General features: G+C 43.1%; 1 protein-coding gene across 1 annotated transcript in view; it reads left to right on the top strand.

The window, feature by feature from the left end:
- CNTNAP5 (contactin associated protein family member 5) overlaps nt 1-17,151 on the top strand; it is a 919,822-nt gene that overhangs the window by 645,443 nt on the left and 257,228 nt on the right. The window contains 1 exon segment of the mRNA XM_038741400.1: nt 7,442-7,642. Within this exon segment, the coding sequence (XP_038597328.1) occupies nt 7,442-7,642 (201 nt within the window).

The following is a 17,151-nucleotide window of genomic DNA, read 5'->3' as shown; positions in this document are numbered from 1 at the left end:
TACATATTTATTCTATTTATTTTATTTTGTTACTATGTTTCATTTTGTCCTCTGTCTCCCCCTTCTAGACTGTGAGCCCACTGTTGGGTAGGGACCGTCTCTATATGTTGCCAACTTGTAGTTCCCAAGCGCTCAGTACAGTGCTCTGCACACAGTAAGCGCTCAATAAATACGATTGAATGAATGAATAAAAGACAGCAATGACTCTCCCTCCTCTCAAAGCCTTATTGAAGGCACTTCTCCTCCAAGAAGCCTTCCCAGGCTAAGCCCTCATTTCCTTTCCTCCCACTCCCTTCTGCATCATCCCAATTTGATCCTTTTATTCATCACCCGTCCTAGCCTCATAGTACTTACGTACACATCTATAATCTATTCATTTATATTGATGTCTATCTCTGCCTCTGGACTGTAAACTTGTTGTGGGCAGGGGATGTCTCTGTTTATTGTTGTATTTTACTCTCCCCAGTGCTTAGTACAGTGCTCTGCACATAGAAGCAGCATGGCTCAGTGGAAAGAGCACGGGCTTTGGAGTCAGAGGTCATGGGTTCGAATACTGGCTCTGCCACCTGTCCGCTGTGTGACCTTGGACAAGTCACTTAACTTCTCTGAGCCTCAGTTACCTCATCTGTAAAATGGGGTTTGACTGTGAGCCCCACGTGGGACAACCTGATCATCTTGTATCCCCTCCAGCGCTTAGAACAGTACTTTGCACATAGTAAGCGGTTAACAAATGCCATCATTATTATAGTAAGTCCTCAATAAATGTGATTGACTGACACAGCCCCTGTGCCACATGGGGCTCACAGTCTAAGGGGCAAGCATGGCCTAGGGACAAGAGTGCGGGCTTGGGAATCAGAGGACATGTGTGCAAATCCCGGCTCCGCACTTGTCTGCTGTGTGACCCTGGGAAAGTCATTTAACTTATCTTTGCCTCGGAAACCTCATCTGTAAAATAGGGATTAAGACTGTGAGTCCCACGTGGAAACAACCTGATTATCTTGTAGATACCCCAGTGCTTAGAATAGTGCTTGGCACATAGTAAGTGCTTAACAAATCCCATTACTATTATTACTGTTGTTTTTATTATTAAAGGAGAATGCCCAAGCTACTGTGGGTGGGGAACAGTCTGGAGGTGTAAACTGTCCCCAACTCAACTTCAAAGTCTGACAACAATTAGCCCCAGGGCCCATGGCAGATGTCACCTCCTCCAAGAGGCCTTCCCAGACTGAGCCCCCTTTTTCCTCTCCTCCTCCCCATCCCCCCGCCCTCCCTCCTTCCCCTCCCCACAGCACCTGTATATATGTTTGTACAGATTTATTACTCTATTTTACTTGTACATATTTACTATTCTATTTATTTTGTTAATGATATGCATCTAGCTTTATTTCTATTTATTCTGACGACTTGACACCTGTCCACATGTTTTGTTGTCTGTCTCCCCCTTCTAGACTGTGAGCCCGTGGTGGGTAGGGATCATCTCTTTATGTTGCCAGCTTGAACTTCCCAAGCACTTAGTACAGTGCTCTGCACACAGTAAGTGCTCAATAAATACGATTGAATGAATGAATGAACTGGTTGGTCCGGACGCCAAAGGAAGACCTCACGAAGCACCAGGAATTAGCAGGGTCGCCTGTGGACCCTGGTTTTGATGGGAATTCAGGGCGTCTCTGAACTAGAGAAGATTTCTCGAGGCTTCCCGAGGCCAGCTCCACAGCCTCAGCCCTGAGCCAGACTGTAGAGGGAAGAGGCATCGGTGACCCTGAATTTCTGGCATTTTCAGAACTCTCGGGCGAAATTAAGGAACTCCCTTCTCGCCTGTCACCTTCTGTAGTTGTAAGAAGGTTTAGCGATGCCTGCAAAATGGAAAGCAGTTTTGAACACTTAATTGTTCCTTTAGATCTTCTTTATATTTCATAGCTCAAAAACCTGCCAATATTTTGTTTATCAAAGCTCCAATTCATCCTCAGAGTACAGAAAGCTGGATTGATGATCCTGTCAGGACCTTGGAATTGCCGGATAGTTTTTCAGACAAATCTTCCCTATTTGCTATGCTATAAACTAAACCGGATTTGAGCACCTCAGATGAATATGTGAACTGTGAATTAAAGCTCTTCGTAGACCAGCAGAAGCTGAAGGTTAGACTGGATGTCACTTGAAAGGTGATATTCCACTCTTCTTAATGATGAAATTTCAGATCTTATGCAGGGTTTCTGTTCTGCGAGAGGCTCTAATTTAGCCAAATGCTAGGTGCTGGCCGAAGTTTGGTCCTCTCTTATGCCATCAGACTTTATTTGATATGCCCAGTGAAGGTTAATAAACCCAAAAGTGAGATCTCAGTTTTTAAAAATGGGTAATTTCAATTTTATCAACCAGATAGCGACAAGTCATTCCCTCTCCAACTTCTCAGTGAAAGTGAAACGCTGAGTCTTTCAGCGGTCTAGGGGACCATTCTGTGCTCTAAACTGGAAATGTACCACATGCCGAAGGGCTTGGAAAGAAGTTATAATAATATTTATCAAATTATACTCTACTAAGCACTGTACTTAGGAAGGATCTACCCTCAGTTATCAGTCAGTTAATCGACGGTATTTATTGAGCACTTACTATGTGCAGAGCACTGTGCTATAATCACTTGGGAGAGTTTAATAAAATAGAGTAGGTAAACACTATTCTTGCCCACAGGTAATTTACAAACTAGAGGGGGAGACAGATATTAAAATCAATTACAGATGGATATTTATGTGCTGTGGGGCAATACCAATATATATATACCAATATTTATATATGTGCTGTGGGGCAATTGTCCAGGGCAATACCAAGGTGCTTAAAGGGTACAGACCCAAATGAAAAGCAACACAGAAGGGAGGGCTTGAAAGGGAAATGAGAGTTTGGATAGGAAAAGCCCCTTGGAGGAGATACAAGTTTAAGTAAGGCTTTGAAGGTGGAGAGAGTAGTGGTGTGTTGGATATGAGGGAGGTGAGGAGTTCCAAGGGAGGATGCAGGAAAGGGTGGGGAGTGGCTAGATAAATTCAATGTACAGTATGCAGGTTGGCTTTAGAGGAGTGAAGCTTATGGGTTGGATGGTAGTAAGAGATGAGAGAGGTAAGCTAGGAGGAGAGCTGTTTGAGTGTCTTTAAGTCGATGTTTTATGCAGAGGTGGAAGGGTAACCACACTGGAGGCTTTTGAGGAGAGGGGTGATGGACTGAGTGTGTTTCTGTTTTTTAGAAGAATGAACTAGGCAGCAGAGCAAAGAATGGACTAGAGAGAGAAGATACAGGAGGCAGGGAGGTCAGTGAGGAAGCGGATAGTCAAGGCAGGATATAATAAGTGCTCGGATCAGTAACCTTGGTCATCCAGTGAGTTAAAATCCGAATGCACACAGAGAGGCACTGACAAATTTGTTTACCAAACCAAACCGCTGTTTGTTTAGAGACTGGAGCTGACTGCCAGAGACTCATAAACTACCGGGATCATAATTGGTGCATGAATTTCATCTTTTATCTTTCAAATGAAATTCATATCTCTGCGCCTGGGGGCACATGGGTTCCCTCAGCAATTCCTATATCATTTAGAAACGGCGCTTGCAGTGGACTGTTTTGTTATGAATGTTTTGTCTGAGGTGTCCCTGGATGTTTTAGGCTTCGTGTTTTCCTCACCTAAACCGGAACAGATGCGTCAGGGATGGAGGCTTCCCATTTTATGCCATGATGCATTGAGTACATCTTCTTTTATTGGCTTCCGTTGGTCTATTCCGAGGTCATCAATTGATGGCGGGACAGGGGAGAAAAGCTGGCCTGGAGAATAGCTCCCTAACACACCTCATAGCTGCAGATTTGGCTGGAGTATTTAAACAGGGAGTGATGAAATGCCCATCTCATTGTTGTAAATGCTTTAGAGACTAACAGGGCTTGGCACAAAGTAAGCACTTAACAAATACCATCATTACTATTATTATAATAATCACTTTGGTATTTGTTAAACACTTCCTACATGCCAGGCACTGTTCTAAGCGCTGGGGTAGATACAAGATAATCAGGTTGGATACACTCCCTGCCCAACATGGGGCTCTCAGTCTTAGTTCCCATTTTACAGATGAGGTGACGGAGGCATAGAGAAGTGATTTGACTTGTCCAAGGTCACACATCAGACAAGTGGCCGAGCAGGAATTAGAACTCATGACCTTCCGACTCCCAGGCAGGCCTGTGTTCTATCCACTATGCCGTGTTGCTTCTCTTCTTCATTAGGCTACAGGCAGCCTAATGAATTGAGTTGCCCCAGCTGCCTTTCCCACAGTCTTTCCCAGTCTTTGTGGGAGTGCTACATCAGTCATTTTTAATGACAGCAGCATATTTTCGAAGCCAGTGCTCTCGATTTGCCCCTGCTGTTGTGCATTCCTTTTTAAACTCTATAGTCTTCCCATTTCAGACCCTTTCCTCACTTCCCCCTGTACCCCAGCCTCTTCCTTTCTTGCTTCCCGCCTTCCTTCCCGCCTTATTCCCTCCCTCCCTCCATCTCTCCCTCTCCTTACCCTCTTCCCAATACAGGAGCCTCCAGAATAGCATTGGTGAAATTGGTTCCTTTCTGTTTCTCCCAACCAAGTTGTCTAATTTTAGCCACTGAGTTCTTGGGTGCTGACCAGTTCTATTCCAAAAGATCTTGCTGAAATAATCTTTTGGAAAATTACCCTCAGTAAATAAAGAGTGAAAATAAATCCACATACTTGGATTGTATATTTGCATTTACTGGGTTTTAGAGGTTAGAAGTTGGACTAGAAGTCCTGTCTTCCATGAATGATATCTCCATTGAGTTGCTGAGTGACCTTGGACCATTATCTTCTCCGAACCCCGGTTTCTCTACCTGAAAATGGAGACTGTGGGATCCGTCCCCTCCTGCCAAATGTTTCCAGCTCTGCAATTTGTAAACGTATGTGGGCATGGGTATATATTGGGAAATGGATGGGACATTTCTTTTAAATTAAAATAAAAAGAATCCTGGCAATTTATGATGACTCACAGGACAGGTGCTTTTCTAAAGAAATATTAAATCAACCGAATCCTTTGCGGTCATTTCATGAGACAGAGGGAAAAATGGAATAGCAATGATTTTTCTACCCATTTCAATGGTCCCATGGAAAGGAGTTTAAAGCCCCATGTGCTTGCAAAGAGGTTTATGGTTTATCTTTGACTCAGTGGTAAAAAAAGCCATAGAATAGAAGTTTAGAGCTAAGACTGAACCAGAGAGAGAGGAGTGCATTCCTTGCCTCAGCACGTCTTCAGTGTGGTATTTATCAAATGCTATGTGCCAAGCACTATGTTAAACACTGGAATAGACAGAGGATATCTGTACTTTCGAATTGTACTTTCCAAGCACTTGGTACAGTGCTCTGCACACAGTCAACGCTCAATAAATACGATTGAATGAATGAATAATGAAGTGAGTTGCAATCCCTGTCTCACATGGGGTTCATAGTCTCAGTGGGAAGGAGAACAGGTATTTAATCCTCATTTTAGGGATGAGGAACTTGAGGTACAGAGAGAGGTTAAATGACTTGCCCAAGGTCACAAAGCCAGCAAGTGGTGGAGCCCAGATTAAAGCAAAGGTTTCCTGACTTCCAATTCTGTATTAATAATAATAATTATGGTATTTGTTAAGTGCTTACTATGTTCCAGTCAGTTTATTAAGTGCTAAGGTGGATACAAGTACATTGGGTTGGACACAGTCCCTGGCCCACATTTCACAATCCCCATTTTGCAGGTGAGGTAACTGAGACACAAAGAAGTGAAATGACTTGCCCAAGGTTACAGAGCAGACAAATGGCCGAGCGAGGAGTAGAAACCATGATTTTCTGACTCTCAGGCCTGTGCATTATTTGCTACGCCATGCTGCTTCTACATTAGGTCATGTTGCCTCTCGAGAAAGATAACTACTGTCATTTTAAATGCCCGAAAAAGTAGACACCCCTCCTTCTTTTTATTTATTATTATTATTATTAATGGTATTAAGCGCTTACTATGTGCAAAGCACTGTTCTAAGCACTGGGGGGGGGTACAAGGTGATCAGGTTGTCCCACAGGGGGCTCACAGTTTTAATCCCCATTTGACAGATGAGGTAACTGAAGCACAGAGAAGTGAAGTGACTTGCCCCAAGTCACACAGCTGACAGTTGGCAGAGCCAGGATTTGAACCCATGCCCTCTGACTCCAAAGCCCACGCTCTTTCCACTGAGCCACGCTGCTTCTCTATAATAATGGCATTTATTACGTGCTTACTATGTGCAAAGCACTGGTCTAAGCGCTGGGGAGGTTACAAGGTGATCAGGTTGTCCCATGGGGGGCTCACAATCTTAATCCCCATTTTACAGATGAGGTAACCGAGGCCCAGAGAAGTTAAGTGACTTGCCCAAAGTCACGCAATTGACAATTGGTGGAGCCGGGATTCGAACCCACGACCTCTGACTCCAAAGCCCGGGCTCTTTCCACTGAGCCATGCTGCGCCGGGATTGTTTTTATTCCAGTGTCTCTCAACACTTGTCAGCTGGTTTGAATTGAGGCTTATTGAGTAGGTACAGTTGCCCTGACATCTTGCCCAGTTAATTCAAATATCCTGTGATCAGAGTTTCCTTTCCTTTGCCACTTCCCACCCAGTTTCATTCGTTGACTCATTCATTCAATCGTATTTATTGAGCACTTACTTTGTGCAGAGCACTGTACTAAGCGCTTGGGAAGTACAAGTTGGCAACATCTAGAGACGGTCCCTACCCAACAGTGGGCTCACAGTCTAGAAGGGGGTTCACAGTCTGCAAAAACACAGCCGGCCCTCGTGTCAGTCCCTCGGTTGTATTTACTGAGCATTTAGCACGGCTCGGTGGAAAGAGCAGGGACTTGGGAGTCAGAGGTCGTGGGTTCTAATCCCGGCTCCTCCAGCCTTGTGACTTTGGGCAAGTTACTTTACTTCTCTGTGCCTCAGTTGCCTCAGCTGGAAAATGGGGATTAAGACCGCAAAACCCATGTGGGACAACCTGATTGCCTTGTATCTCCCCCAGCACTCAGAATGGTGTTTGGCACATAGTAAGTACTTAACAAATACCAAAATTATTATTACTATTATCATTATTACTAAGCGCTTGGGAGAGTACAATATAACAGACACATTCCCTGCCCACGATGAGTTTACAGTCTAGAGGGGAGATAGACACTAATCAATCAATCAATCAATTGTATTTATTGAGCGCTTACTGTGTGCAGAGCACTGTACTAAGCGCTTAGGAAGTACAAGTTGGCAACGTATAGAGACAGTCCCTACCCAACAGTGGGCTGACAGTCTAAAAGTCTAATATGAATAAATACATATGGTGGCTTTGTAGTTGTTCGGGGACTATTGATTGCTGCTGTGTTGGTGTTTACCTCCTTTAACGTTCCCTTCGATCATTTTGCTTTTACAGAGGATACTATTTGGACCACTGTGCAGCACAACAACACAGAGCTCACGAGAGTCCGAGGGGCTAATCCCGAGAAGCCGTACACCATGTCCTTCAACTACAGCACCAGCACGGAACAGCTGGAGGCCCTGATAAACGGCGCAGAATATTGTGAGCAGGAGGTTACCTACCACTGCAAAAAGTCACGTCTGCTCAACACCCCGAGTAAGTGTCACTCCAGGGTCGCTCCGTGTTTAGCTGTTATCGGTTGCCCAGCTCGATGGGCACTGCAGATGAAGGTAGCAAAGAAAATATGGTTTGTTTTTTCTCCTCCGATCAATCCGGGCGGTCCCAAAAATGCGTTGCAAATACGAGGATGAAATAGAGGATAAGGGTATGTGCAGAAGTATCCTGGAGGGGCAAAACAGCTTGGTGTAGTGGATAAAACGCAGGCCTGGCATTCAGAATGTCACGGGTTCGAATCCCAGCTCCACCACTCGACTGCTGAGTGACTTCGGACAAGTCACTGACTTAGAGAAGCAGCGTGGCTCAGTGGAAAGAGGCTGGGCTTTGGAGTCAGAGGTCATGGGTTCAGATCCCGGCTCCACCACTTGTCAGCTGGGGGACTTTGGGCAAGTCACTTCACTTCTCTGGGCCTCAGTTACCTCATCTGTAAAATGGGGATTAAGACTGTGAGCCCCCTGTGGGACAAACTGATCACCTTGTAACCTCCCCAGTGCTTAGATAAGTGCTTTGCACATAGTAAGCACTTAATAAATGCCATTATTATTATAACTTTTCTGTGCCTCAGTTACCTCCTCTGTCAAACATGGTTACTACTACTACTACTACTACTAATGATAGTGGCATTTATTTATTTATTTTATTTGTGCATATTTATTCTATTTATTTTATTGTGTTAATATGTTTTTTTGTTGTCTGTCTCCCCCTTCTAGACTGTGAGCCCGCTGTTGCGTAGGGACCATCTCTATATGTTGCCATCTTGTACTTCCCAAGCACTTAGTACAGTGCTCTGCACACAGTAAGTGCTCAATAAGCAGTGTGGCTCAGTGGAAAGAGCCCGAGCTTTGGAGTCAGAGGTCAGGGGTTCAAATCCTGGCTCCCCCAATTGTCAGCTGTGTGACTTTGGGCAAGTCACTTAACTTCTCTGTGCCTCAGTTACCTCATCTGTAAAATGGGGATTAAGACTGTGAGTCCCCCGTGGGACAACCTGATCACCTTGTGACCTCCCCAGTGCTTAGAACATCACTTTGCACATAGTAAGCGCTTAATAAATGCCATCATTATTATTATAAATACGAATGAATGAATGAATGAATGAATGAATGAATGTGCCAAGCACTGTTCTAAGCACCGGGGTAGATACAAGGTAATCAGATTGTCCCACATAGGGCTTACAGTCTTAGTCCCCACTTTGCAAATGAGGTAACTGAGGCACAGAGCAGTTAAGTGACTTGCCCAAAGTCACACAGCTGACAAGTGCCAGAGCCAGAATTTGAACCCACGATCTCCGACTCCCAAGCCTGGGCTCTTTCCAATAAGCCACGCTGGTTATTAAGCGTGTTAGCCCAGTGTGGGATGGGGACTGTGTCCAATGAGATTAACTTGCATCTACCCCAGCACGTAGAAGAGTGCTTGGCACGTAGTAAGTGCTTAAAAAGTACCATAATAATTATTATTATTACGGATGCTTAGGTGATGTGATGGTGCTGAGGGGGCAGTTGGTTGGGGGAACTCTAGGGTAGGCAGATGAAAGACTGATCAAGGAAGATTTCCTGTAGAAGACATAATTTTCTAATGGAAAGCAGCATGACGTCATGGATAGAGCACGGGCCTGGGTGTCAGAAGGACCTGGGTTCTAATTCTGCTCCGCCACTTGTCTGCTGTGTGACCTTGGGTAAGTCACTTCACTTTTCTGTGGCTCAGTTACCTCATCTGTAAAAAAGGGATTAAGACTATGAGCCCTTTATGGGACAGGGACTGTGTCCAAGACTGTGAACCTGTTGTTGGGTAGGGACTGTCTCTATACGTTGCCAACTTGTACTTCCCAAGCGCTTAGTACAGTGCTCTGCACACAGTAAGTGCTCAATAAATATGATTAAATGAATGAATGAATGAATGAATTAATGAAAGGGAGAGGGAGAAGAGGAGGGCTTAGCTTGTGTTTGCCCCAGTGCTTAGAACAAATCTTGACACTTAGTAAGCACTTAACAAATACTACTATTATTAGTATCGATTTTAGTAGGGTTTATTAAGATGGGGGAAATCAATGTTCTGCCTGATGTGAAGTGGGAGTGAGTTCCAGGAAGAAGAAAGGTTGTGAGCATGAGATTGTGACAAGAGGAATGCATTAACTCAAAATGAATCAGAAACAGTAACAAGAGCTAAAATTGTCTGCTCAGTCAATCCGTGATATTTATTGAGTGCTTGTTGTGTGTGGAGCACTGAACTCAGCACGAGGGAGGGGGCACTAGAATTGGAGGACAAGATTCTTGGCCTCAAGGATCTTACAGTATAGTGAGGGAGAAAGATTTTAAAATAAATTACTGAGAGGGGAAGCAGTAGAGTATAAGGATATATCCTTAGCCTTATATAAGGTTTCCTGACTCCTAGTTCTGTATTAATAATAATAATTATGGTTATTCGTTAAGCGCTTACTATGTTCCAGGCACTGTACTAAGTGCTAAGGTGGATACAAGTAAATTGGGTTGGACACAGTCCAGCAATTCACAATTCCCATTTTACAGATGAGGCAACCAAGGCACAAAGTGAAATGACTTCACTTAGAGAGAGGGAGAGAAGCAGTGTGGTTCAGTGGAAAGAGTACGGGTTTTGGAGTCAGAGGTCATGAGTTCAAATCCTGGCTCCGCCAATTGTCAGCTGTGTGACTTTGGGCAATTCACTTAACTCCTCTGTGCCTCGGTTCCCTCATCTGTAAAATTAATTCAATTTATTAATTTATTTATTAATTCGTATTTATTGAGTGCTTACTGTGTGCAGAGACTGTGAGCCCACTGTTGGGTAGGGACTGTCTCTATATGTTGCCAACTTGTACTTCCAAAGTGCTTAGTACAGTGCTCTGCACACAGTAAGTGCTCAATAAATACGATTGATGGATTGATTGCAGAGCACTGTACTAATGAGGATTAAGACTGTGAGCCCCACGTGGGCCAACCTTGTATCTCCCCAGTGCTTAGAACAGTGCTTTGGACATAGTAAGAGCTTACCAAATGCCATTATATATATCTATATATCTATATATACACACATATATTCTATATATACATATATTATTTATATATACATATATTATTTACATGCTTTATATTATTACATATATTATTATATTACATATATTATTTATATTTATATATTATTTATCTGCTCAGTCAATCAATGATATTTATTGAGTTCTTGTTATGTGTGGAGCACTGAACTAAGCACCTGGGAGAGGGCACTAGAATTGCAGGACAAGATTCTTGGCCTCAAGGATCTTACAGTGTAGTGAGGGAGAAAGATTTTAAAATAAATTACTGAGAGGGGAAGCATATATATGTGTATATATATATATCTATATATATATATATATATAGATATATATATATACATACACATAAATGCTGTGAGTTTGGGGACGATGGATATGGACTCAAGTGCAGAGGTGACAGACTGAAAGAGAGATTGGGCAGGAGATGAGATACTAATCAGGGAGGGCTTTCTGGCAGAGATGTGATTTTAGTGGAGCTTTGAACCTTAGAAGGCTGGTGTTCAGTTAGTCAATCGTATTTAATGAGCGCTTACATGTGCAGAGCACTGTACTGAGGACTTGGGAGAGTACAATACAGCAGTATAACAGATATATTCCCTGCCCACAATGAGGTTACAGTCTAGAGGGGGAGAAAGACATGAAAATAAATAAATAAATTACAAATGTATACATGTGTTGTGGGGCTGAGAGGAGGGGGGAGATAAAGGGAACAAGTCAGGGCTACTCAGAAAGGAGGGGAGAAGAGGAAAAGAGGGCTTAGTCATGGAAGGCCTCTCGGAGGAGATGTGACTTCAAAAGCAGCATAGCTTAGTGGAAATAGCCTGGGCTTGGGAGTCAGAGGATGTGAATTCTAATCCCGCTCTACCACTTGTCTGCTGTGTGACCTTGGGCAAGCCACTTAACTTCTCTGTGCCCCAGTTACCTCATCAGTAAAATGGAGATTAAGACTGTGAGTCCCACTTGGGGCAAACTGATTACCTTGTACCTATCATAGTGCTTGGCACATAGAAAGAGCTTAACAAATACCATAATAATGATAACTATGATTATTATCAATAAGGCTTTGAAGGTGGGAAGAGTAATTGTCTGTCGGATATAAGGAGGGAGGGCGTCCCAGGCCTGAGGCAGGATGTGGGCAAGATAGAGAAGCAGCGTGGCAAAGTGGAAAGAGCCCGGGCTTTGGAGTCAGAGGTCATGGGTTCAAATCCCGCTCCGCCAATTGTCAGCTGTGTGACTTTGGGTAAGTCACTTAACCTCCCTGGGCCTCAGTTCCCTCATCCGTAAAACGGGGATTAGGACTGTGAGCCCCCCATGCGACAACCTGATCACCTTGTAACCTCCCCGGCGCTTAGAACAGTGCTTTGCACATCGTAAGCGCTTAATAGATGCCATCATCATCATCATATCGGCGGTGAGATAAATGAGATTGAGGTGCAGTGAGAAGTGTTAGAGGAGTAAAGTGTTTGGGCTGGGCTGGAGTAGGACAGTACAGTGCTCTGCACATAGTAAGCGCTCAATAAATACGATTGATGATGATGATGATGACAGTAGCGACATGAGATGTTGTTCTTTCAGCTATGACAGCAGGGGAGGTCGGAGTAACACCCTTGGTAAGGATCAAATTGTCCTTCCCCAAATCCCTCATCAGGACTAGGGAGGCACTCGTTCAAGCTTGAAGGGGGCTCATCCAAAGAAAAACCAAACTATTTCATAGGGCAGGTGGTAAACATATGGAATTCCCTACCACAGGAATTTATGCAGGCAGAAATTAGTAATAGGTTCATGAAGGGACTAGATAAATTCATAGATGACCATAGTAGAAGTCCCAGGCCCAGGCTCTTTCCAATAGGTGATGCAGAGAAGCAGCGTGGCTCAGTGGAAAGAGCCTGGGCTTGGGAGTCTGAGGTCATGGGTTCTAATCCCAGCTCCGCCACTTATCTGCTGTGTGACTTTGGGCAAGTCACTTCACTTCTCTGTGCCTCAGTTCTCTCATCTGTAAAATGGGGATTAAAACTGTAAGCCTTATATGGGATGTCCTGATTACGCTGTATCTACCCCATCACTTAGAACAGTGCTTGGCACGTAGTAAGTGCTTAACAAATACCAACATTATTATTATTATTACTCCTTAAATGCTATCTCAACCACAGCTTCAGTTCAGTTCACTGGCAAGAATCAGGTGAGGACACTCATGTGTGATCTTTTAGACTGTGAGCCCACTGTTGGGTAGGGACTGTCTCTATATGTTGCCAACTTGTACTTCCCAAGCGCTTAGTACAGTGCTCTGCACACAGTAAGCGCTCAATAAATAAGATTGATGATGATGATCCAGTTCTGTGGCTTTTTCAGTGATTATTCAGTAAGTAATCATTCATCCATTTTTTCGTAGAGTCCTCTGACATTCTTCCCTCTTGGACTGCCAATACGAACAACTGAGTGTGTAATTTGTCTCTTTAAAGGGGGGCTTTTTTGGTGACCCCAAATAATTAGCCACAGTTACCATCCTTGGAGCAGAGGAATGAATTTGACCAGATTTCAGTTGCTTCTCTCCCTTATTTTTCCTTAATTATGTTTGTGACTCAGGACTTCATTCATAGTCTCAGGCAATAGACCACACCATGGCATCCAACGTAGGTGGGGATGTGACATATGAATGATCAAAATGATAAAATTTTGCAATAGTGTGGAAGCAGCATGGTTTAGTGGCTAGAGCATTGGCATCAGCAGGACTATTCCCAACTCTGCCGCATGTCTTTTGTGTGACCTTAGGCAAGTCACTTCACTTCTCTGTGCCTCAGTTCTCTCATCTGTAAAATGGGGATTAAAACTGTAAGCCTTATATGGGATGTCCTGATTACCTTGTATCTACCCCAGCACTTAGAATAGTGCTTGGCACATAGTAAGTGCTTAACAAATACCAACATTATTATTATTATTACTCCTTAAATGCTATCTCAACCACAGCCTCAGTTCAGTTCACTGGCAAGAATCAGGTGAGGACACTCATACGTGATCCAGTTCTGCGGCTTTTTCAGTGATTATTCAGTGAGTAATCATTCATCCATTTTTTCGTAGAGTCCTCTGACATTCTTCCCTCATGGACTGCCAATACTAACAACTGAGTGTATAACTTGTCTCTTTAAAGAGGGGCTTTTTTGGTGACCTCAAAGAGTTAGCCACAGTTACCATCCTTGGATCAGAGGAATGAATTTGACCAGATTTCAGTTGCTTCTCTCCCTTATTTTTTCCTTAATTATGTTTGTGACTCAGGACTTCCTTCATAGCCTCAGGCAACAGACCACACCTTGACATCCAGTGTAGGTGGGGATGTGACATATGAACAATCAAAATGACAAAATTTGCAATAGTGTGGAAGCAGCATGGCTTAGTGGCTAGAGCATTGGCATCAGCAGGACTATTCCCGACTCTGACGCATGTCTTTTGTGTGACCTTAGGCAGGTCACTTCACTTCTCTGTGCCTCAGTTTTCTCATCTGTAAAATGGGGATAAAACTGTAAGCCTTATATGGATTATCCTGATTACCCAGTATCTACCCTAGCGCTTAGAACAGTGCTTGGCACATAGTAAGTGCTTAATAAATACCAACATTATTATTATTTTTACTCCTTAAATGCTATCTCAACCACAGCCTCAGTTCAGTTCACTGGCAAGAATCAGGTGAGGACACTCACGTGTGATCCAGTTCTGTGGCTTTTTCAGTCTTTTGTGTGACCTTAGGCAAGTCACTTCACTTCTCTGGGCCTCAGTTACCTCATCTGTAAAATGGGGATAAAAGTGTGAGCCCCATGTGGGACAGGGACTGTGTCCAGCCTCATTCACTTGCATCATCCCCAGTGCTTAGAACAGTGTCTGGCACATAGTAAGTGCTTAACAAGTACCATAATTATTGTTTATTAAGATTAGCCTGTTACTAAGGTCTGGTGTTGAGAGTTATCATTAGGGTACCTACCCTGATTCACACAACTCCTCAGATCATGAGACAGCCGATGGCTGAAAGCTTCTATCCTGAGGATGTAATAAAGCACTTAGTACAGTGCTCTTCACACAGTAAGCACTCAATAAATACGATTGAATGAATAAATATTCATTCATATTCATAATATATGAAATCATATGACTATGAATTCATTCATGTTCATAATAAATGTATATTTCAGAGAAGCAGCGTGGCTCAGTGGAAAAGAGCCCGGGCTTTGGAGTCAGAGGTCATGGGTTCAAATCCCCGCTCTGCCACATGTCTGCCGCGTGACCTTGGGCAAGTCACTTAACTTCTCTGAGCCTCAGTTACCTCATCTGTAAAATGGGGATTAAGACTGTGAGCCCCACGTGGGACAACTTGATCACCTTGTATCCACCCCCAGCGCTTAGAACAGTGCTCTGCACATAGTAAGCGCTTAACAAATGCTATTATTATTATTATTATTATTATTATTATTATTATTATTATTATTATAGGAGGCAACTTCTCATCATCCAGTGAACTGAAATACAGCGGATGCCAATTCTTAATTCCAGTAGAGAAGCAGTGTGGCCTAATGGATAGAGCAGAAATCTGAGAATCAGAAGGACAAGGGTCCTAATCCCAGCCCCGCTGCTTGTCTGCCATGTGACCTTGGGCATGTCACATCACTCCTCTGTGCCTCAGTTACCTCATCTGTAAAATGGGGATAAAGTCTGTGAGCCCCATGTGGGACAAAGACTGTGTCCGACCTGATTTGCTTGTATCCACCCCAGTGCTTAGTAAAGTGCCTGGCACATAGTAAGCCCTTAAAAAATACCACAATTATTATTATTTATTCAACACCTGTGACACTGGCACAGCACAAACCAAGTTCCAACAAGGACCTGGATGGGGGATCTATTATAGAACAGTCTGGAACACTTGATTGATTTGAAAATAAATGTTATCAGTCCATTGGTCCTGCAGAATAGTAAATTATAGGAGTTGGAGAGACAGATCCGTCATTCCTCATTTTTTATGACAAAACTGGGCCCAGAAAACTGTGTCTTAAAGATGAAATGCTCCAAGATGGTACTAATTTCCCTCACCGGAATGAAGTTCTAAAGGGGGGTTGATTTCTGAAATAAAGTTGGATGGGCCATTTTTAATCAAATTACCCAAATGGTATACTCAATCAATTATAAATGAGTATTATAGCTACATATATTAATGTGTGTCTGTTGTTGCATTGTACTCTCCCAACCGCTTAGTACAGAGCTCTACACAGAGTAGGTGCTCAATAAATATTCATTCATTCATTCAATCGTATGTATTGAGCTCTTACTGTGTGCAGAGCACTGTACTAAGCGCTTATGAGGGAGGTTCCATAATAGGGTAGTTGACTTACTTCCTTGAAAGTTATATGGGGGTCATAGTCCAGTAGAAGTAGTAATGGTATTTATTGAGTGCCCACTGGGGCAGTCTATTATCCTAAATGTTTGGTGGAGTCCAACAGAAGAACAAGGTTCAGTCCCTGGCCATTATACCCTAATGGGAGAGAGAGACAAACATATGTATAAATAGGGTAATCAGAATCCAAAATTGTATAATTAATTATACATATTTTGAACAAGTGCTGAGGAGTGGTATAAATAAATACTTAATTTTTAGTCATGGCAATCTACGTGGTGACTCTTCTGTACAAGAAACCCTCTGCAAACCTTCTTCTCTCTTTTATCTCCATCACAGCTTTTAAAATTATTTCTCCATTTCCCTGTCGCTGTCATACACGCCCCACCTCCTCCCAAGCTCTAAGAGTAATAGCCATAGGAAGGCTCATGTGGTAAACTAAAGCTGAAACAAGGTGTAAAGTGTTGTAAGTGTTATCTGTCTTAGCTGGTAATATCTTGGGTAACCAAGAGTTACGAACTCTGTGTATGAAGCATGCACTTGCAGAGGTGTTGATGCATATATTCATGGTGACTATGCGGGAGGATGAGCATTAACACAAACAGATAGGTTATTTTCCCACTTCTAATAGAACCTGTTTTAAAACGTTTAAGCCCCTATGATTTGTGAAGGGGCTTAGGAGTTGGAGTGAGGAAAAATGAATGCATACAGTCTGCTGAAGAAATGTGAACATTTTGAGATTGAAATTTTCCCTCTGGGTCTTGTGCAGGCAACGTGCAGGCCTCTGACTGTAATCCACAATTATTAGACTTATCTTCTGCCTTTAAGTGGGAAATATCTGATTTATTGGATAAGAACCATTGCCTAGTAGATGGAGCAAAATGCTTGGGTTAGAAGTGGAGGGGAAGGAGGTCAAGAGTTTAGTAAAGGGCTCTGCACACATTAAAGGACAAAATAAATACTACCGATAGATCTTGTTTTCTAGTTAGTGCTTTGTCGCTGTCAGTATGACTCAGATTTTTATTTTTGTGACTTTTGTCAAGCGCTTACTATATGCCAGGCACTGTATTAAGC

This window comes from Tachyglossus aculeatus, chromosome 1 (assembly GCF_015852505.1).
Source record: "Tachyglossus aculeatus isolate mTacAcu1 chromosome 1, mTacAcu1.pri, whole genome shotgun sequence".
Lineage (NCBI taxonomy): Eukaryota > Metazoa > Chordata > Mammalia > Monotremata > Tachyglossidae > Tachyglossus > Tachyglossus aculeatus.
Note: the sequence above shows the minus strand (reverse complement) of the source record. Positions and strands in the feature narration are given on the sequence as shown.